The sequence below is a fragment of the Chlamydotis macqueenii genome, chromosome 16, assembly GCF_036417535.1.
Source record: "Chlamydotis macqueenii isolate bChlMac1 chromosome 16, bChlMac1.mat, whole genome shotgun sequence".
NCBI classification, from domain to species: domain Eukaryota; kingdom Metazoa; phylum Chordata; class Aves; order Otidiformes; family Otididae; genus Chlamydotis; species Chlamydotis macqueenii.
The window spans coordinates 11740382-11762563 of record NC_141571.1 but is presented as its reverse complement, the minus strand read 5'-3'; the positions used below and the strand labels follow the sequence as shown (position 1 = coordinate 11762563).

The window sequence follows — 22182 nt, the reverse complement described above, 5'->3', positions numbered from 1 at the left end:
TGTGTAGATTTCTTTATAAAAATGAAACATCTTTCTCAGTGAAGTCAACTAAAAATCAATTTATTTTCCCCCTACATCCCTTATTTTGTCATCCCTACATGGAAATAATAGTAGAAGAATCTACAGAAGAACTTGACTCCCAGGTTTACAAGCATTTTATAATATACGGGAAGAACTAGAAGCCAAAGAACAGTATCCCCAAAAGCTAGCACAGCAAGCGAGGAGCCGTTCATTCCAACGGACAGGGGACGAGACGTGGGCTGTGCTCAGGAACAGTCACCCAGCTCTGTAGGCAGGTACGAGTGTCCTCTTTCACACCCACAGCTCTGGCCGCCGCCTTGGGCGCTGACATCAAAGCCTAGGCCTTTCACAAGGCCCCGCCAAGGAGCAAGAGGTGCAGGTGGTGATGGAGACCATTGTCTTCGTGGCACTTAACCATTCTTTCTGGGATGTTTACCTGAATGGCTTTGCTGTAATGTAAGCTCCCTCCTACTTGTACTTCCTTCTGGAAACACAAGGAACAGAATATTGCTTTCCTCTGTCACAGCCCTTTGCGTTTGACAACAGCACTTACATCTCCTCTCTTCCTTCTCTGTAGGCTAAAAACTGATCTTCCTCCAAGCCTCCCTTCTACGTTGTTTTCCAGACTTTTGATCATTTATTGTTCTATTGCTATTAATAACGGAAAACTGAATTAGAATGAGAGCTATGCAACTCTGAGAAAATTACAGCAGAGTTATATAAATGGTTTTACATGGAATAGAGTAAGAACTGGAACTAACTTGTTGTTACAAAAGTAAACACAAGTGTCCTCAAAATAATATCCCAGACCAAGAATAACTCTGCAAAACACCTAACTATGCTCATGTTACATGTTGAAAGAACATTTATTTCTAACTTCTGCAACTAAGCATTTTATGATTTAACATGTTTTAAGAGGTCTTTGTTAGTTTTAAACATTCATACATTGTATATAAAATTAATTTTATATATAATTTTTAAAGAATAGGATTTCAAATTAGCTTAACATCTAGTTACAATTTTAAAAATAGGTAAACTGAGTCCCTAAGGGCTGAGGAATATTAATGGTGACATTTTCTATGAACGTATTAAATGAGGTAAAAATTATCTTGTGGGTGTTAACTATTCCCAGATAGAACAATGGTAGTTCTGCTCCAGAACCCAGTACATATAATTTTCAGGTATATGCTGTGGTTTATAGATTTATTTGGAGTAAACTTCAGATTTTCCGTCTTCTGAGTTTGACATAACAGTGATTTCTCATTTTCTTTCTTTTGCTATATTCACGACGGACTGATTTTTACATTAACTGCTAGCAGTACGTTGGCACAATTTTTCAGCTACTGTGCAGAGTCCCAGAACTGAACTACTTGAAAGTGGAATTCATGTAGAAAAAAAAGTTGGGGTTTTCTTTCTTGAGGAAAAAGCACAACAATAACAGCCCGCAACTCAAGGGCTAAATCTACCTGCATGCCAAAGAACACAATTTGTTTGGTTTTTTTTTCTGGGAACATTTAAAATAGAGCGAAAGCATGCGGGACTGGTGAAGGTGTGAATCTGTCTTCAAATGCAACATTGAAATTGAATTCATGTGAGGGAAGACAGGAGTAATCCAAACATAGATTAAGAGTTTGTGTAAAAGCTGAATTGTGTCAGTCAAGGAGGCACTGACAGCCTTGTTAGCACTGAGATGTGTTTACAATTACAGGAAAAAGAAAAAAGAAAAAGAAGACTGAAGCTGAAGTCAGTGAACATTGTTCACAAAAAGAACTCACAGTCCAAATGACCATTGTCTTCTGGTTTGTCCCAGGATACAAATCAGACCAGATGAGGGTTAGATTTATAGCAAAAGGGGACACAAAATTGAAATGTAACTTTTTATGTGTCATTATTATAAAAGAATTTTTAATTATGTTTTCATACTCAGTTCTTCTAACAGCTTGAGAATTATCAATCTCTTGAAGAAGGTAAGTTGGGTTTTTTTTGTTGGTTTTTTTTTTTTTTTTATGACCTGGGTGTATGCATTTGGGGGGAAAAAAAAATGCAGTTTGTGGTTAAAAATGAGCATTAGGCATTCGTCATAACAAAGCTCAATTATTTTTTTAAAACCCCAAAACTACACAGTATCTCTTAAAAATTATGGGAAAATAGTATGTGAATTGTTTTTTATACAATAAATAATCTATTTTCTATAAATGTACAAAATCATTTGCACAGCAAGTAAGAAACTAATACAAATGCAATAACTGAAAGATATCATTACTTTTATAACTGTAATAATTTATTTATGAAATATATCCACATATATATAAAATATATCATATATATTTTGGCAAAGACCTCCCTTCTTGTTTCAAACCACTCTTTTAAGCCTATATAACCATTTTTTGTGTTTATTTCTTTTCATTTTTCTTTTGGTCGCCATCTTTCTTCTGATAAAATATAATTTAATGTCATTGGGTTACAGTTTAACCTATGTGCCCTGGGAAAAGTCTGCATGAAGGTAAGTCAAACCAAAAAAAATATCTGTAATGTCACAAGTAAGGGATTTCCTCTCTTTAAATAATATAGAACAGGATTTGCAAAAGTTACTTTTTTTTTCCCTAGCTTACTCTTGCATCCTCCTATAAAAAAAAAGTCCATAATTCCTGAAGAAATAATTTACACTGAAAAATGTCCAGGGTTGGATACAATCTGTATTGCCAAGTTTCCAAGTTATTCAGTGAGGATGTTTCAATGGAGAGATAAAAATTTTATTTATAGCACTAACAAAGACGAATGTATGTACTGTGGATGATAACGTATTTAAGGGGCTTAGAACAGCAAATGGTCTCGTACAGTAAGTCGTTCTGATTGTACAAAGTTTCATTTGAAATTCCACAGCCCTACCCTTTCATCTTTAGGAACTTCTTTGGGATGAATAATTGGAGTTCTGTTCATCAACTACAGTGCATCCTTAAATAATCACTGTAAACATTTTTGAATGGAACTTTGAAATGCGGGAATAATTTGTGCCTAAATTAGGTAATCTATTGAATACTCAGTGTATACTCTTAACTTGCTATAGTTTATAATAATATTTATATTAGGCATTCATATTTATTCTGCATAGATATTGTCATTTAAACATCTGCCGTGAAGTTACGATATGATGATTCAGGCTTGCATACATTAACAAGAGAAATATTTTGTATCTGTTTATTCTTAATGAGAACTCATGTATAGGCAATCTCTCTCTAACTCGCCACATTCTCCAGTTACAGTTGCCTGCATAAAGCTGTGGATGGATTCTTCAGACATCTAGCAAGCAGTAAGTGGAACAGGATGTTTCTATTGTACTTTTTAAAATCACAAAGAAAAATGTTTCCTGAAACTTTGTGTTGCTGAAGTTTGGATCTGCCTTTGACTTTTTCATCACTAGTGATACGTTCCCTGCCAGGTTACACGACAAAGATTATCCTTTACTGAGACTCTCACGGGGAGCATGGGAGAAAGCTTCTTCATACAGGTTCGCATGCCCTCGAAGTGGCATTGTTGAAATGTGTTGCGTACTGCTGAATTCTCCACTGGCATCAGACTGAAGCATCGAGTTTGTCCATCTCAAGGGAGAGCTCTAGTTTAAGTTCTTGCTTCTGAGCTTCAGCAGATAAACGTGAAAGCTTTTAAAAAAAAAACCAAAACAGAACAAAAAACCAAACTGCTTAATTGTTTAGAACTAATTTCCTATTACCTGATAGAACTATTGTTCATCTCCTTGATAAGGTGTACACAGAGTGAATGCTACTCAATTGTCTAATTAGCTCTGATGAAATAATCATAGCAATAAATTCAGCCTGGGGACTTCTAATCCAAGTGCTTCCCTTCATAGTGAAAAATTGTGGGTAATAGTGTGATTTTTTTAATTTTTTTTTTTTTTAAACTTTTCGAGTTCTAGTGGCTGCTTCGTTTTACCCAGAACTACAAGTATTTGCTTATCCTGACATTTTGCATTTCGTATGTAGCAAAAGCATTACGGGTGGATTTGGAACTGAAACTTCCTGCAGCTGGCTAGTAGGTCACAGTAACCTCTTTATATCTGAAATCTAAAGTAGCTTTATTTTTTCCTCCAAGTACTTTTCCCACAAAGTTTGTTCTGTTTCTTTACCTTGACAATTTAAGTTTTACTGAAGCACTGCATTGTGACATGTAGCTTAAGTTGTTGCAGCACTAAATGAGCAAAAAGATGATTGACAGGAACAGCCCTTGCCCCCCCCCAAAAAAAAGAGGGCACTCTTCCCAAGATATGTATTGGCTTATAGCCAAAGAATCCAACTTTTGAAGGAGCTCTATCAGCATGAGGAAGGTTGTAGTAGTTCTGTGTATACTAAAGGTTATTTTAAAAAACAAATTTAAAAAACTAAACAACTCTTGGGCCAAATTCTGCCCTTATTTAGCAAGAAGTTATAATATGCAGTTTAAAGAATTTACAGCTCTGCAAATACATGGAAAGTTAATCTTTCTTTTCAGCATTAAACATCTGTAGCATACCTGACTGTTCAGAATCCTACAAACTCTCTGTGCTACTGAATGAAAGTGTGTTCTTCTTCCCTGTAGTGGTCTTTCTCCTCTGTCTTTTTCATTGATCCGTGATTTCTGGGGAAGAGACATTTTTTAAGTTTGTCACTGTGTTCTCATCAACTGTCCTTACAGAGCCATTCATAAAATTACAATGTCATACTCTTAATTAGACTAGATAAAACATTCTAAAATAGTGCAATATTAAGCATGCCCCTAACTGGACAGGAGATCTGCTGTTTCAAAACCAGCACATATAAGAAGAAACAGCAAGAAGAAAATTCAAAGCAGTACTGTACTGGGTCCAGCCTCTTTCCTTCACCTGTTAAATTTTCTTGATCGGGAGTTTTCTTGCTGAAGGGGGAAGTGAACAAGCGGCTGTATAAGTGCTTGGCTGCTGGCCAGGGTTAACTCACCACAACTGGAGATGAGAATTTTACTTAAAATCAATATATTTGTTAATTGGTTTCATTTGATACATGCAACTTGATTAATTTATCTCCATTAAAAAGTCAAATCATGTAGACAGTTTGCTAGGCTAAGAAAAGATACTCACCTTCTTCTGTCTTGCATTCTTCTGCAAAACTGCATACACTGTTTGTCATGAGCATCCAAGCAAGAACACCGAAATGAAGACTGGAAAGTACTTTGAATCTGGCCTGTAGACCTTTTGCCTCTAAAACTGCCTCTGTAGTTAGATAGCCCATACGGCACAGTCCTCCTGTTGTGAGAATTATAAATATCGTATATTTTAAGAGCCAATTAAAATGATATTCCATATCTTTTCTGTTTTAGAAAACAGATCTATTGCTACAAAGCAATAAATAGGGGCACAAAATTCAAACGCTGTGCTTATGTAGGAAGTTCTCTCTGTAACAGACCACAACTTTTGCTCAATCAACTCAGGCTTTCACAAAGTTAAAAGCAGCAGAGAGTGCGCCCAACTGGCAGAATTAATTGACAACTACACTGGTTATCTAAAACAATTTTTATTACCTAACAGCTGACACAAATACATCCCCAGGTTATTGCTCATTTTACTGCTTATTCCTTTATTATGTTGGTTACCTCCCGCAAACGCACAACATTTATGTTCAGTGGCATAGCTGGTATGAAGTGACAAAGGCGCTGTGCTGATTTCCACTAGATAAGTAACATCATGTTGTTGTTGTTGTCATCTTCATGATTCAGAGCCTGCTTTGCCATTAATTTTGTCATTGAGAAATGGAGAAAACTGTCAGCGTGATTCATTTACTGCATCATGTTTGGAACATGACCACTTATAAATGTGAGAACTCACTTATAAATGTGAGAAACAGCTAGATAATCATCCTCATATGTATCTACTAGTACTCTTCTACAAGAGATCATATTCTGTACTGCAGCACACCAAGAAATACAAAGAGGTAGTTCTCTTTATTTCCCTGCAGTCTGGCATACTTTGTTCTTTAATAGGTCATAGTCAATACTACTGTCAGAAAAGGACATGCTTCATCACTGCCCGCTAACATCCATAAAAAGCGTTGGGTAGCTTAGACTGACGTCATAAGTTATTTTCCTACGAGTTGTTTAAGAATCTCAATCAATAGCAGGTGTACACCACATGGAACTTCTGGAGACCCATAAAAGTTCCTGTGTACTTGAGGGGTGGGCTAAGCAACCCACAAATCCACAAACTAAAAATCTGAAGAGATTCTCATGTTCAAAAGCAAGAAAGAGAAGGGGGGGGGGGGAAGCAGGGGAGAGGAAGCAAGAAAAGATTGAGAAGAGTTACAGAAATGTTACAGAACAAAGCCTGAATAATCAGTCTAGAGACACTAATTTCACATAGTTGTACTTCTTTAATTTGCTTTCATAAAAACATCATTAGGCTATTAATTGGAAGACTGCAAATTTTCCCACACTCGTGGTGGGCTGAAAGGTTCAGAAACGTTAGTTTCCCTATCTCTGCAATAATTTTTGATGTAACATCAGTACGTTTGATGCAAATGACTTATTCAAACCTCTGCACTTATAGCACATACGAGCTTGTAATAGAGCCTCTCATCTTCCGCAGCCTGAACCAGAGCACACTTATATATAGATTTATCATAAAATCACACGGAAAGAAAATCACAAGAAGTATTTTTGTGTGTCGGAGACCATGAGATGGTCTTTCTCCAGCAGATACTGGTCTGCCTTGCCTATATGCAGAAACTTGCATGTTTTCACTACTTCCTTCATTCTGTGGCTATGCCTAGACACTGGGAGAGACCAAGAATAGGGATACAAGTCTTAAAAGACTTTAGGACTTGCTTTTGGCATCCCTTCTCAGTCATTTTAAAACCTTTTTGTTGTCTTAAGGATTAGGGGTGATGTCCATTTTATAATTGAAGAATATTAGTAATTCTATACTGCCATCTGCTTTAATGAATGATAAATGGCTAATGCAGGTAACTTCTGACATAAATAATTGCTGTATGGTGATACTTTTTGATACGTTCATGCTTTTTATGAAGTAATGGCTGGTATTTAGAGACAGGAAGAGGAGGAAGTTCCTGTATTTTTAAGAGTGGCGAACCCTCTGTGAAAACTGTTTGGTAAAATTCTGTTGTTGAACTTCTTGCTCAGATTTAGGCTGAAATGAAAAGATGAATTTTGCTTGGTCTAGCCAAATGTGAAACCCCTATTTCATTGCAGATAGCTTGCCAGGGGATAAAGAAGCTTTTTACAGCTCTTGCAGGTGTCATCCCATATTGTGCTAACAAGACACGAAGTGCTGTAGTATGTTATTCTCCTTATTTAAAGTGGTTCCTTGTTAAAAAGTCCACACTTCCAAAATACAGTACTGTTTTTTCTTACTCTGATTCGCTAAATTGGTATCTCTGGGAGTCTGAGCTGTGGCTTGCCCTGTGTCAGAGGTTCTGCCTGAATAGCCAGAGAGGAAGAAGGGCAGGTGTTTTATTCCTTAGTTGCTGTAGTTTGCAAATCAGTGGACCAACTAGAATTGTCATCAACTTCAATTTTATCTTAATACATCAGTACGTGAACTACAGTGGTTGAGGAATAGGCCCATTACCAGTCTGCTGTCTTATTTCCTAAGAGACAGTAAATTCCAGCAAACAGGTAGGGATGGAGAATATATTATAATTACAAATGACGCGAACCATGAATCACAGCCCTAAGCAAAGGAGGAGAATGATATTTTAGATACTTCTTCTTTTCTATGAAACTTATAATGCTTCATAGCTTGGAAAATGTATTCAAGACCACTTCATTCTCAGTGTTCCAGAAATACATGCCAATGCAATGACATTTTAAAGTGCAAGGATTTTAACTAGAACACCCAAGCAAAAATTTTCATGTAAGCTAACGTGCAGATTTCCCAGAGGCAATAATAATTCTCCCAATATGTCTGGTTTTGATTTCTAATCCAAAAATTCAAACCCAAACCAGATAAACTTCAATAGCAACCCAGGGTCTTTCCAACAGTATGCAGAAAGCTAAAAAATACAGATGCCTTCTTGCCTGTCAGTTACTCTGATGCAACTCATAAATCACAACATTTAAGCAAATGTTAGTGTGTGTATGATTATCATTTCCGCAGCTGAAAATGTTAGTATTTCAAGTTAGTTCATGCCTCTTTCTCAGCACTTCAGAAGTGAGAGGAGATGCCAGAAAGATTTAGTTGAAAAAGTATCAGAAGCATTTGCCTAGCAGCATGCTTAATCTTAGATTGTTACATGTGATTAACAAATGCTGCTTTTTCTTAGTATTTATTATGATGATTTTTTTTTTTTTTGTGGTGCTGCAATGCTCAGGTTCAAAATGTAGTAAGTAGAATCACAATTTCTACATGGTGAATGGGAATAACTGTCAACAATTAATTGTCATCAAGCATTTGTGTTGCTAAGAAGTCTCTGCTTTCCATGTCAGGTGAGGCATCTTTTTTCTTTAGTCAAAGCTTGCTGACTTCAGTATACACAGGGCAGTTTGTGTCTCCACAGTGAAGATGAGGAATAGCTGAACTAGGCAGAGAGATCTGTTGGCTAGCCATCTGCTAGGCTCCTGGGGATCCTACACAACCAGTTCCCTTACTCTGTGTTCCTTGTGGTTATGACTGGGTCTCTGGCTAAGAGCCATGTACAAACTTTTGGGAAATTTCTATGCAAAATCCACAGACTTCTCAAAAATTTCTTAACATTTACATTTCACAAGAAATTTAGAATTTCTGACCTTTAACTCAGTATGCATCACTTCTTCCTTTAGGAGAACAAAATTCTCCTGAAGCAGTGAAATGGGTTTCCATGTATTGAAGAGCCAGTGTGTACTGTGTGTTCTTTATGCCTTTCTTCTCTACAAAGTGGAGAAAAAGGAAACCTATGCAATTCTGGATCAGCCTTTCCAAGGTACTGCCTTGAACTGGTATCTGTATGGCAACACAGAAACCTGAGATTTATGTGGAAGTGACCCTCTTCTGTAGCGTTCAGTTACCAGTGTGATTACTGCAGCCAGCAAGTGAATGCACGAAAGTCTGCATGCTCAGTTTTAAAGCACTTCCTAAATTACAGAAGGTCTGAGTTTGAGGAAATAATTTCTTCTTCAGTATAAGCTATTTGTTCTTTATTCTGTGTACAAAAAAGAAGATGCTAACACAACTCTCTGGTACCTGGAATTATTCCATATGATGAAATTATGATTAGTCAGTGCAACAGATCTGTTATCTGAAGATAATTCCATGTATAATACAGAGCAGCACAAAGCTGATCAAAGCACAGTGTGCTCTTGTCACTGGAAACATACTTGTGACTTCTGCAATGGAAGGAACAGCAATCTTTAGGTCAGCCAATGTATCTCCTAGAATTTTAAAAGGAGAAAAAAAAAAAAGTATAGATCTGCAGATTTGGATACTCAGATGCTGAAATAACCTAGATTATTTCTGTATTTTGTGTCCACAAAACACAATCATAAAAGCTCTCCCCCTAGAAGTCAGCTAGCTTTGGAAGCAAGTTTTTGCCATTAAATTAATGGAGATAGGCATTTGTTTATTGAAAAGGATGAGAATTACTGAGTAGTAGTGAAACCAGTGATATTGGTGAAAATTTCCCACAGAAAAAAAACCTGCCCATTGAATGACTACTGTATTCAAGTCTAACAGGGAAGTAAGATTTGCCAAAGTCCTGCTCTTCCTTATTTATACTATAGTGAACATTCAGAATTCAGGCAGACAAATCTAATGGGTTTATTTTAATTTTTATAACATGTGACTGAGTTTCTCATGCTATGTTATAATTGACCTATGAGCTACTATTATTTTCTACTTTCCCAGCCACTTAAACACAGTAGATACCTCCAGGGCACTTGAGAGTTTCAGCCAAAACAAAGCGATGAGGGGGTCGCAGCAATCATCTTAGATGCTGTGATTTAAGTATTCAGCAATATATTTTCTGGCATGCATCCAGGCCAGCAAGGCTCCCAACAGTCTCCAGTGTTTTCAGACAATCTTAAAATGTATGAGATCCCTGTAAGGACCACTGAGAACAAAGAACATGGAAAGGAAGCAAAGTTTAACCTTCTCCAAGTGAAACAAAATGTCTCCAGAATGAATTTGCTTGGGGGAAATAACAGATAATATAAAGCTACTGCAGTAATATTGTGTAGCTCTGTAGATGAAGAGATCATCGGCTGCTCTGAAAGTTGGCTCCAGCTCTTTCTCTAACAGGCATATTTTTTAACAGAGTAGTTCATAATAGGTGTGCCTCCCATATTATCCCTTCCTTATCATCATTTATGAAGTAAAACACCATCTTCAAAGACAGGCTTGACTTCTTGGTCTTCTGTCATCCTAACCACCCGCTCCATTCACAGAAGCTGTACTTTTTCTGAGTAGCTTTTTGCAGTTAGAATTATTTTCAGAGGAAGCAAACTCTTATCCTTTATAGCCACACCTTTATTGTCCACGTCCTCAATTTAGTAGTAGTTAGTGTTTCTAGATAGGCTACTCTTAACCAAAAAGATGTACCTCCATAAGCTTGCTAGATTTGGTTTAACTTTCACTTCTTGTTTCTCAGTCTTATTCTTTAAGTAATACTTGCTAATTTATGAGGATCCCAAATTAGTTACAGTTAATTAGTTATAGCTAACTTAAGTAATAAGCTAAGGATTGCACACATCTGCTGCATCATCCAGTTTCACTGACCACATGAGTTCTTTGATTTCCCTCCTACTGGGACTCCATGGTACCCAAGTTAAGTACTGTGAGAGAATCTGAAGGCTTTCTGTCACTAGTCATCCTCCACTTGTACCTGTCAAAAGGATGTTAAATGCTTTCTGTTTCAAATATTATCAGAAAAACATCTGAGTTGTTGAGTGAAAAGCTGGGGTACGTTTCTTGAGGTAAGCAATATGAAGAAAGCAGGGGAGCGGTATTTCTCCATTAACAATTAAGTTAATTCCATTATTCCTTTTTCTTTCTCTGACTGGCAGGGAGTATTATTAGTAAGTGGGCTGGTTCTAACGCGGATACACTGAGGTAAATCCCAAAAGGCAGAGCGGCTGGAAAATACGGATGAAAGGAATCAAAAGAAATGTCAAATGGTAGCTTTACCAAACTAGCATTCAGAGTATTTATTGCTACTTTTTGAAGCCACCACAGCAGTGCACACAGAGAACACACTCTCTGATGTGCATGTTTCTGCCACTCTCCGCAGTGTGTATGGTTCAAAACCCACTGCTGGTTTAAAAACAAATAAAAGAAAAACCTGGGGGAAAATAAACATATGTTAAAATTTAAGACCGATGAAAGTGACTGTGGTTTGACAGCTCTGGAGACTGTTTATCCTTAGAATCACACCAGCATGAGTGGCCACAGTGAAATTTCAAGGCACTAGCTACGAGCATCTCATCCCTGACCCCGTTTTCTGCAGGGCCAGCTCCTGCAGCAACATGGGATTTCAGTCTGCAAGGCCAAATCATTTGAAGTCTTCCTGAGGATACTGCGGTTAAAACATCAATACTGTGAGTACCATAAATAAGCTTTACATGAAGACTAAGAGGATATATTCTATTTTTAGACTGTGGAGGGCATGCAAGCTGTGCACGTTTCAGACAGTAAGACACCGAAAGCGTGAAGTCAGTACATGATTTAAGTAGGCAAGAAGACTAACTATGTTTGAATAACAGACCTAAAAACCAGATCAGTTTGTCCGTGATGAAACATAACAATAACAGCAGAAGACTGTTACTATGTTAAGTAAATGTTTTAAATACTCTCCATTTGATGTGAAGATTTGTGTAGCTTTTTAAGTCAAAGATCCTCCAATTTTTTTAGGATTAGAGATATTTAAAATCTGTTATTTAAATTTTGTGGAAATTTGTAACTAAAAAAAAAAAAAGGAAAAATTTAAAAGGGATTGACAGAGATAAGGAAGATTACCTGCTTTATACGTGGTATTTCTTATACCAGTGAGTATGACCATAGATTCTATAGCTTCAGTTATTTCATTGTCACTAGCTTGTTAAGATTTTCCTTTCTACCCTTCAACATTCAGGCCACCCTAGGACATACGGTGTATACACATAGTCTTATCTCGGTAGCATCCGCACATGTAAAACAAATAGATTTCGGTGAACATCTGGATAGTAAAATCTACAAAATGGAGGGCAAACTTCATTCAGAAAAAGAAAATCTGCTCGACAGAAGATTCATCACTTCATTTTTGGCACTTGGTTCTGATAGTTAACTATGCGCACTGCTTAACCAACAGATCAGCTTCCTCCTCTGAACTGCCTGGCTTGCAGCCACTGTTTTATCATCCTGCCTTTGGCTAGCAGATATTTTCAGTCTGATCTATTACGATTATAAGCACATGCTTGATTGTTTTGCTGAACAAGAGATCTTTAGCTGTGTACTTTTATTTCTAGTAATATTCAGGACGTGTCATCTATACTTATCTAATGATGAACTTAATTCTCAAAAAACGGGGTAATTGTAATACTTTATAATACCACTTAATATCCATAAAGATGAAAAGCATTTTAAATTATGTTATTGTCTTGTCTTCTCTTTTGTAACAGCATCCCAAGACATCTCTTCCTCTCTGTATATAAGCAAACTATGAGTGAAGCGGTGATAGGGTACAGACTGTTTCCATTCTGAGATTACTTTCTGATGGTGACCTAAGCCAGTAGTGAGCAAAGATAATTAACTTAAAACTGTGAGAGAGCTGATTGTATGTGGAATCAGCTGCTGTTGTCTGTTTAGCTTCTGACAAGTCCTGGAACCCTAACAATCCCGTTTGTCAGCACTTTCAGGAAAGACCAAAAAAAATGAAAGAGCATGAAAAGCCTTTCTCAGCTCAACAGATGGTCACATTAGGTCAGGAAAACAGGCTTCTACAGAGGAGCTATCTGGAGTCAACTTAGTGCTAAATTTCAATAGCCACTTAGGAATATCTGACTTGCATATATTGCATATATAATAGAAACAAATTTCTTCTTTATTAAAGTGACAAAACACCACATCCTTGTAGTGTCACCATGTAACCACACACCATGAAACACTCACCAATGTTTAAAAGACAATTCATTGTTTCCTCCTTAAAATGTGTCTGTAGCTATAGATCAAGATAAGCATAATTAATCACTTGACAAAAAAAAAAAATTCATTGCAAACTAATTCCTGAGTAATCAATCTTATCAGTGAGAACAATTTACCAGCTTTTAATTATCTTTGTTATGCAACTTTTGTCTACAACTCATAATTGCATTATTCTGTTCTGACTTACCTGACTTTCTTGAGGTCGTCGTCTTTTCCACTTAAGGTTCTCACTGTTCCCACCATAAAAGATTCACTTTGTCAAAATAACCCCGGCACACTTAGTGGTCTGACTAACCGCAGTGGTTCATGGACAAGCATAAAGCAGTACTCAAATGTGTGCAGAGATAATGTCTCATTTAATGGGCAATAGGTGCAGAAAGTCAGAGGCTGCATATTCTGCAATTGTGTGCTTTTCTACAACTGTCACCCTGCCGATCTAAGTGGTTTCTCAGCAAGGATAGGAATAGACCCTCTGTCATCACTCTGCCTCCTACAGTTTCTATAAAAACTTTAACCACTTTTCCAGAAAAGGAGATGTCATGACCAAGGTTTGTTTTGAATATATTACAACAATGCCTAACAGCATCATCTGTTGGGGTCCAAAATGTCTAGTATCTCCATACACGCTTATTTCAGTGACAACCTCTCCCCTTATATGTAGAAGCGTTCCTAGGAAGAATCCTAGGATTTCTGAAAATCAAGACTGCACTCTTTCTGCAGGAAATCTCAAGAGAGAGACTTGTACATCTACATCATTTATAAACAGAGCTTTTCCTTTCATTGCTCACCTTGCTGGCTCAGAGAAGGCAGGTCTCAAGAAACAGGCAGAGGAGCAGGACAGCAAGGCAGCCCGGTTCAGAGACCTGGCTCTTCCAGCCAGAGCATACCGCTCTCTAGACACTGCAGCCAGCCAACTTTGAGAGGATCTCCTTTCTCCAGTTCCAATGAGCACTTGCAGATTCCAGAAAATTCAGTTCCTACTGGACTAATTCCCCTACTTTCCGCCATTATCCATGCACTATTTATCAACCTCAGAGGGCCCCCAGCATCCTGATAAACCTAGTTCCAACTGTGTTATTAGGTATACAGGTTCATGTCTTTGGAGCACAGCAACTAAAACATATCATTCTGTGTGAACACTGAATATTCAAATGGAATATTGAATATACTCTTTCTGTGGTTTGCATAGAAATGTCCAGTTACATGGCATAAAAATTAAGTGTGGTAAGAATCATACATGTCAAATCGTCACAGGCTAACCTACACACTGGACAGCAAGGGTAGACTTCACATATCTGAGATTTGCCGTTATTTTATGTACAACTGACTTCAGTTTAGAAAGAAGAGACTAAGAGCCCCAGCTGTTTATTTGGACTAGTATATGTATTTCATTGCTAATGCTGTAGGTATCGTGAAAATGTTATATCTCTCTATTCTCTAGTTTTTGTTCTTTCTTTGCTGATGTTAGCACAAAACTTTCAGGTAGGAAAACATTTTCCACATCACTGAATTAATGTACACTAAGTACTTTTCCCACTGGAATGAAGATTATAATTCCTGTAGATTTAAAACAGGATATCCTAAAAAAAAAAAAAAAAAAAAGGTGGGGTGGAGGGGGTGTGTGTTTAAAATTAGCAGAATTATATTTATTCAGTGTGTAGGGGAAAAGGAATGTCATTCTCCTATTTTCCCTGGTGAGCTCTGAGTTAAATATACTGAGTCATAAATATTTGGCTAAAATAATTTTCAGTAATCCTGGGGTGGACTAGTGCAGGTACAGAACTTAAAGAAGTGAATGACTTGTGTGAATACATGATACTTACGAGTTGGTAGAACTTCAAAAGACTTGTCATCAGATGTGGCCTCTAGCCAGGACACACACATGAATTTACAAATTAAGCGCCCTAAACCCCATTTGACTTAACCTATTTTACTGCTACTTTCTACTCTTCTATTCCTTTTGTTGTTTTAATCTGATTAAAAGCTTTGCAATTGATTCAAAAGGCAGATCCAAGTGAGTTCAAATGCTTCCAAACTGTAGTCAGTGCAGTACTTGATGGAGTGTGTTAGAAGTTCACAGTCATACAGTCCCAAGATGTTTAATTCTTGAAATTTATCCAAAGAAATCTGGGTTTAGATTCATCTTGATCTCCTGATTATTTTGCAATGAACCAATTGCTGTGGTTGCTACAGGACTGAAACCTACTAGGCTATGAAAATCTTTACAAATCCTTAAGCCTGTTTTAGTTACTCAGCGAGACAGGATATATACAATAGGCTAGGAAAAGGAGGCCTCTAACCTTTAGGCTACAGGCGAAGTGTCACCCTTCCTGGATGATTCCTTTCCTTTAGGCGCTCTTGGTACCAGACCCTGCTTCTCTGCTTACGTGCTCCACCCCCGCTGACCTGTGTGAAACTCTGCCTTTCCCACTCATGGGCACTGTTGTGTTTTCAAAAATTGGTTTTATTATGAGTTTGAAACAAAAAAAAACCTGATGTTCACCATTCCCGTAAAACATAATTGTAAAAGACGTTCTTCTTTAACATCTTAAATCTGATTTATGGAGGTTTTAAAATGCCAAATATTTTAATGTCAAACTATTTTTCCACATGAATTTTTATCAAAAACAGTACAGTTGCACACAGGCAGTATTCTTCCTTTCCCAGTTGGTTTATTAGAGGCGGATTTCTACGAAATACCTGCTTTTTTCCCTGTCACTGGTTTCTCTCCGGCCACACGCAGTTCACGCATGCGGCCAGGTACAGACAGCCCCGCTACTCTGCGCGTGTCGGTACCGGGAATTCCCCGCACCGAGGCGAGGGGGGCCGCAGCCATTTGCCCGAGGCTCCCGCCGTCTCCCCCGCGTCCCCGGCCGGTCCAGCCCGCGGAGCCCGGCGGGTGGGGGTCGGCAGGCCCCGCCGGGCCCGCTCGGCTCCCCGGGAGGCCCCGGCAGCCCGACCCGGGCTACCTGGGGAGCGCGACGGGTTCCCCTCGTCCCTCCCTGACCCCGGCGGGGGACGGCTCCGCCTTCAGCGGGGCCCGCGGCGCCCCCGCCCGGGCTCTCCCCCGGGGGCGGGCAGGGAACCCCCGCCCGTCACCGCCCCGCGGCGGAGGCCCGGCCGCCACAGGGGCCCCCCTCACCTCCCCCCTGCCCGCGAGGGTCGCACCCGGCCCGCCATTTCGCGGCCCGCCCGCACTCACTCGGGGGTGTTGATCCAGATGATGTCGAGGTGGCAGTAGTAGACGCACTCCTTGTCCTTGTAGGTGTAGCAAGTGCAGCGCCGGGCCCGGCGCCGCAGCGTCCCGCCGTCCACCTTGGCCCTGCCGCCGGCTGCTTCGCTCTCCTCCCGCTCCTTCTGGCCCAGCGCCGCCGAGCGCGGTTCGCCGCCGGCCGGCAGCGGCGGGGAGCGAGGCCGGGGCAGCGCGGACCCTGCACGGCGGGAAGGGAGGGAAGGGCAGGGCAGCGCTCAGCTCCCCCCGCGCACCCCCCGCCCGGGGAGCACCCCCTTCCCCCATTGCCTCCTTCGTACCGGGACCCGAACCGTCACCGGCCCCGGGAAAGTTTCAGGGCCGGCAAAAGGGCCGTTATGTTTCTAGGCACTGCAGCGTGGTGGGGGGCGCCCGCAGCCCCCCAGCCTTAGGGTGCATGGCTAGGCAGGGTTTTGGGTTTAAAACTACATACGGCCCAACGGTGCCTTTGGTGTCTCGTTATTTACCGCGCATCGGAGTGGGGTACTGCTTCCAGGCTTTTGGAAGAAGGAGGGAAAAAAAACAAACAAACAAAAAAAAAACAACCAAAAACACCAAACCACCCAGCTTTTCTTTGTCTGCATGCATGGAAGCGGCAGAGAAAGAAAGAAAGTCGCGTTACCTGCAGTCGACGTAACTGTAAGTCCAAAGAGGAACAATAAACCCAGCTCCATTAAACCCAAACTGCACGCGTGTTAACGGCAGGCGAAGGTGAACTGCAGGGGCGGCTCAGCCGTTCCTGGAGGAATCGCTTCAGGTTGGAGGCAGGGAATGTCCCGGGGCGGGCGGCACAGGCTGCTCCCCGCAGCCAGCTCCCACTCGGAGGTGCGATGAGTGGATCTCCCCTGCAGTTATTTTCCTCCAGTGCAGCCTTAGTCCTGAAGGGGAGCGTGTTGTCAAAAGCAGAGCAGCTCCATGGCTTGGCTTTTCCCACACACACCTCCCACCCCACCCCCAAATCTGATCAGAAACCGGAGCTGCTGTTTTCCAGCTGCAGACGCCTCCCACCCGTGACAGCTGCCTGCCTCCCACCCGCGCTCCCCGCCCCCGGCCGCCCCCCGCCTCCCACCCCGGCAGGTAAAAGGCAGGGATGGAGCAGCACATCCTCCCCGGGAGCGGGAGGCGCAGCCCTGTTGTTATTGCTGGGGCTGACCTCAGTTCATCACTGAAATGATCCGAGCCTGTTGTTCTGTGTGTAGTTCCAGGAGGACTGAGGATTGTCTGTGCGATAAAAATGCAAAGTCTTGACTCAGATCTGGGCTACAGATTTGGGAATTGCTTGCGGCTTTTTTCCCAGGACTCTGCCAGTTGTTTTCCAGGTGAAATTAAGTCACCGATTTATTAAGACTTTCTTTTCCCCCAATTAATTATGAACGCCTCTTTGCAGACAAACCTATCTAGAGTGCAAAATTGAAGGTAAAAGGGGATTTCATGTTGTGTGGAATACCTGACATTCGTGCCTAGAAAAATGCTCCTGCACGTGGCCCCATTTGCTATTGTAATATCAGCTATTAAGTGATAATAGGTAAGGGTTAAAGGAATTGGCTATATATTTTCTTACAGTAGTATGTGTAATACATCCTGTTATAGGAAACATATGTTGTAGATAACACACGGAGAATGGCTAGCAAATTTAATTGTGAGTATTTTAAATCAAAACATGATGTTTTATTTGAGAATGTTTCAGTACTAACAGAAAGAGTTGCAGCCAAAATTGCTTTTATGTATCGTGCCAGTTTGACATATTCACTAAAATCTGGTTTGTGAGTAGAAAACTAATTGCAGGATACTCAAGTTATGTTATCCAAAGGAGAAATGCCGTTCTCTACCTCATCACATTCTTCTCCAGTCCTGCCCCCAATTCCAGCTTCTGGTGTGGACTATTTAGTAACAACACTTACAAAAATCTCATTAAGGTGGCATGTTTTGTCAGTTTGTCAAACCTTGCCTCTTGTCAGTTTCTGAAAATTGAGAGTTTTGTGGGAGAACTTCAGCTGACCGTGTTCCCAGCTGGTAACAAAAGCACCGTGGTCATCAAAGACAGGGTAAAGTTCCTTTTTCTCAAATTTTGCTGAGACCATGGCTCTATGTGAAAACTTAAAATGCTTTTGTTTTGCACAGTTTGTGCAAATGACAAGACTTTACAATATAGCATCAAAACATCAGAAGCTTTAATCATCTCCTGTCTCAAAAATTTCATTAGAAAAGACAAGATTTCAGTAACTTTCTAAGGTTTGTACTCCCTGCAGTGAGTGCAGTTCACGAGGACGTAGCTGCAAGCAGTTTGCTCAGGTACTGACGCCACTCAAGTACCGAAACAGAACTGTGAAAGTACCTTGTTGATTTTGGTTCTGCTAATTCCAGATAGTTTTTCAGCAGTCGCTAACCTTCTCATAAGTAAAACAGTGGGGGAAAAACAGGTCCCATGTAAATCCCTGAACTTAGCATTGCGTTGAAGTTCATACTTGATCTAGGAAGGTAAGTGCTTGCTTTCCTTTAGGGATGAGAAACTGCAGTGACCTGCATGTTTATATAGTTTGCTTTGCTGGAGTGTGGGGTTGTGTGTATTGAAGTCGTGCTCTCCAAGCATCAGCAGAGTTATGGTGAGGCTTCACAGTTGTATAGCTGCTGCTACTTTGAAAGCTATCGTGACAAAACGTCTCTGGAAAAAGAAGGTTTTTGAAGTTATTTTCCTTTCTTGTATAAGTAGAAAAATTAATTGTTTCAAATCAGGAAGTTCTAGAGATTGTCCTCTAATACTGTTGGATACAGGATTGATTTTGACAAATGCTTATGATTGCGTTTTAACTTATCTGAAAAAGGAAAAAATACAGATTTATTGTGCAGTTACTGTTTAACAGAATTCTACTGCAGTGAGTAGGAAGTACTGGTTATGTGTTGCTGGTGTGATAAGTAATAATGATGTGAGTCCAAATTCTGGTTTATTAATTTCACTTTATTAATTGCAACATATTCGTTTTGTTAATAGTGATGTCAAATTATCATAGTAATAAAAAGTTGAAAATGAGTAATATGTAACTGTATCATATGTATAGGTTTGTTACAGGAAAAAAAGGTCATGTGTTGTGAATTGATTTAACCACATTTTCCTAAAAAATATTGTTCTATTTTTTCAAATGATGTTTTGAAGCCCTCTTCTACATTGCTCTACTTTTTCTTCCTTGTGCTGTTTAATCTCTGAGAAGCTATGGGAGGCCATATCAGCACTGATACTGAGTGCTGTGTAAACAAAACGAGTAATAAAATATATTCTGAAATTAGCTATCAGGGTTCAGAAATTAAGAAGGGCAAGGTTTTGGTCAAATGACCTCGTGTAAGCTTTAAAAGAAGATAAGACAGAGACTCTACAGGAAGAGAGTCTCATCAAAGGAATTAATACTTCTGGACATTGTGGGTCTGACTCATTTACATTGATTATCAAGTGTCACATATTACCTAATGACTTGAGACCTTTTTATTTAATAAATACAGCAGTTATAAAACAAGATGCTGGTTAAGCGAATAGCAGCAAATATGTTTTAAAAATCTAGAGCCCATTTTGAGTTGGGATAGTTATAAATGATGTCTGGATATCGGTGTCAGTGATATTAACATGTGATGCAAAACGGTTTTGTAAATCTGTTTAAGGATTAACATTTTCATTTGGTTAAAAAAAAAAGAGTAGCAGCTGTTGAGGTAGCTGGCATAGATTGGAAGCCAAGAGATGCAACTCATTCTTTTACAGCTTTTCCCTTAAATTTGTTTTAACTGCATAGGTTCCTTTTTCTACTTCGGTTTCAAGGTTTTTAGGGTGGATGGGTACTTCGCAAAAATCTTGAGAGCCCCAGACAAAATGTGTGGAGTTAATCCTTCTCTTCCTACCTTCTAATCTTCCCACCTCCACCGTACTGCTGCCTGCCCTTGTGCAGGAGCGCAGCCCTGCTGTGAGAGCCGGCTCTCCGCTCTGCACACAACGGGAATTCCCCTGTGCTAGGACGCTTCCTCGTTCTTAGGGCCACCCAAGCAGCTGAAGGAAGACAATCAGCAGATCTGCCCTGTTGCTGGGTGTAAATATTGTATATTTGAGAACTGCTAATTGACTGAAGGGAGACTATATCTTAGAGATGAGGTCAAGGCTGAAAGAGTCCTGGAATGCGGAGCAGCTGAAACAGATGATGTTAAGAAAAGTAAGCTCCGATTCCAGATTTTATATTTGAAAACCTTGGTCTGCCATTTCAATTAGGAACATAATCTTGGTTTTGTTTAGTACTTCTCTGCCCCTTGTATCCCTGCTTTATAAATACACTCACGTGATTGTGAAGCAATCAGACTCCCTAGCAGTAATTTCACAGCATTTAACCTTCGTCATACAGGTGACTACACAACATAGTTACGAGTTATAAAGAAGTTCCAGATGTGTTTAAATAAGATTGGTTACTGACAGAAACCACTTAAAAAGCTAACTTTCTAGGATATATTTACACTAGTAATAAAGCCTGCATGTAAAGGGTACAGTAGGGGTTTGGCAGCGGCAGAGAATTTTTTGGCAGTGGTGTCTATTCTTACAGCTCCACAGCAGGCCAAGAGGAAAGCCTGATCAATACAGATATGACACCAAGTAAAGGCAACCAATCTATTACATTTATAAAGCATTTGTATCTCTTTTTCCACTTTCTTATTTCCTTCTTGATCACAATGTTCTTTACTGTTGCTGAAAGAAGAGAGATTAAGCTGCAAACGCTGTGTATTTAATAGCACGCTCTGCATCACTCTCACAAAACAAGCAACTTAGTAGATGGTAGCTGATGTTTGAAAAAATGTGCTGAAATCAGTAGGTTCTCAAGAAAACACTATCTTCAGATTCTTATTTAAGTTACTTTTTGCTTGGGTTCTACAGCCAGAAAGCTGAAGTTAATCTTGTCTCCCCTCCTGTTACAGGCAGCTCTACTCAGAGCCCTTTGATGTCAGTGCAAAGAATCCCATTTTTAGTGGCCTTTGAACGAGATGTAGTAAAAGGGCAACTGAGCATTTAGTAGGGGTTGCAGTTGGGTAACTTGCTTAAAGGAGGAGATATCTGTTACCTGTTTCTGTTTTCCCATTCTTTTTATTATGTTTAATATTTATATACTGTTAAAAGTAACGTAGATGCCTAGTAAACAGCGAGGAAGACAAATGCCTCTGCTCTGTCCATATTGCAATTTATTTAGATAAAAGCAAAGGAAAGAAGGAACTGTATGGCTGTTTTTTGGCCTTCATAGCAGCAAAGCAATAGCACACAAATTTAATGATTCCTGCTTGTTTCAGCTATTGTGAAATTTAGGAAGGAGTTTGCATAAGATAACATATCCTGCTGTTGTAATATACTGGAGACAGGGCTCAGATCTCTGGATAAGGAATGCTGCAAAAATCCCAAGTGTTATTATCACTGCCCACCACTCTCCCCGGGATCTGAACCTGACCTCCCTTCCTGGATCCAAACGGTCTCTGTCTTGGTGAAAATAACAGGATTTTACAGGAAGATAATTGTCTATAATTATTATGTGAAACAGTTCTTTTCCTCAATGTGTGTTCAGGTTTGGGCATGTTACCGAACAAAGAGAATTCCATATCAAAATGTGATCAATCTGAACACTTCTTCTCTTTGTAAAGAATGGATGGAGAGCTGCCAGCAAATTAAGGAACTGGAGGCAGAAAACTGAGGTGGCTGTCTTGCCAAATAACTTAGCATGTTTGAAAATGAGTAAGGCAGAGAAGCAGACCAGTTGGGAGGGACATCTTG

The 22182-nt window shown here is 39.8% G+C and overlaps 1 protein-coding gene across 1 annotated transcript; it reads right to left on the bottom strand.

Annotated features, from left to right (window-relative positions):
• Nucleotides 1–1996: 1996 nt before the first annotated feature.
• Nucleotides 1997–17347, bottom strand: EDN3 (endothelin 3). Its single transcript, XM_086761010.1, has 5 exons — nt 17026–17347; nt 16356–16584; nt 5132–5296; nt 4549–4653; nt 1997–3680 (listed from the first exon to the last, which is right to left on the bottom strand). Exons 1-4 carry the CDS (start codon nt 17075–17077, stop codon nt 4581–4583), a joined length of 519 nt encoding a protein of 172 aa, XP_086617136.1. The 5' UTR covers nt 17078–17347; the 3' UTR covers nt 1997–3680; nt 4549–4580.
• Nucleotides 17348–22182: the final 4835 nt, after the last annotated feature.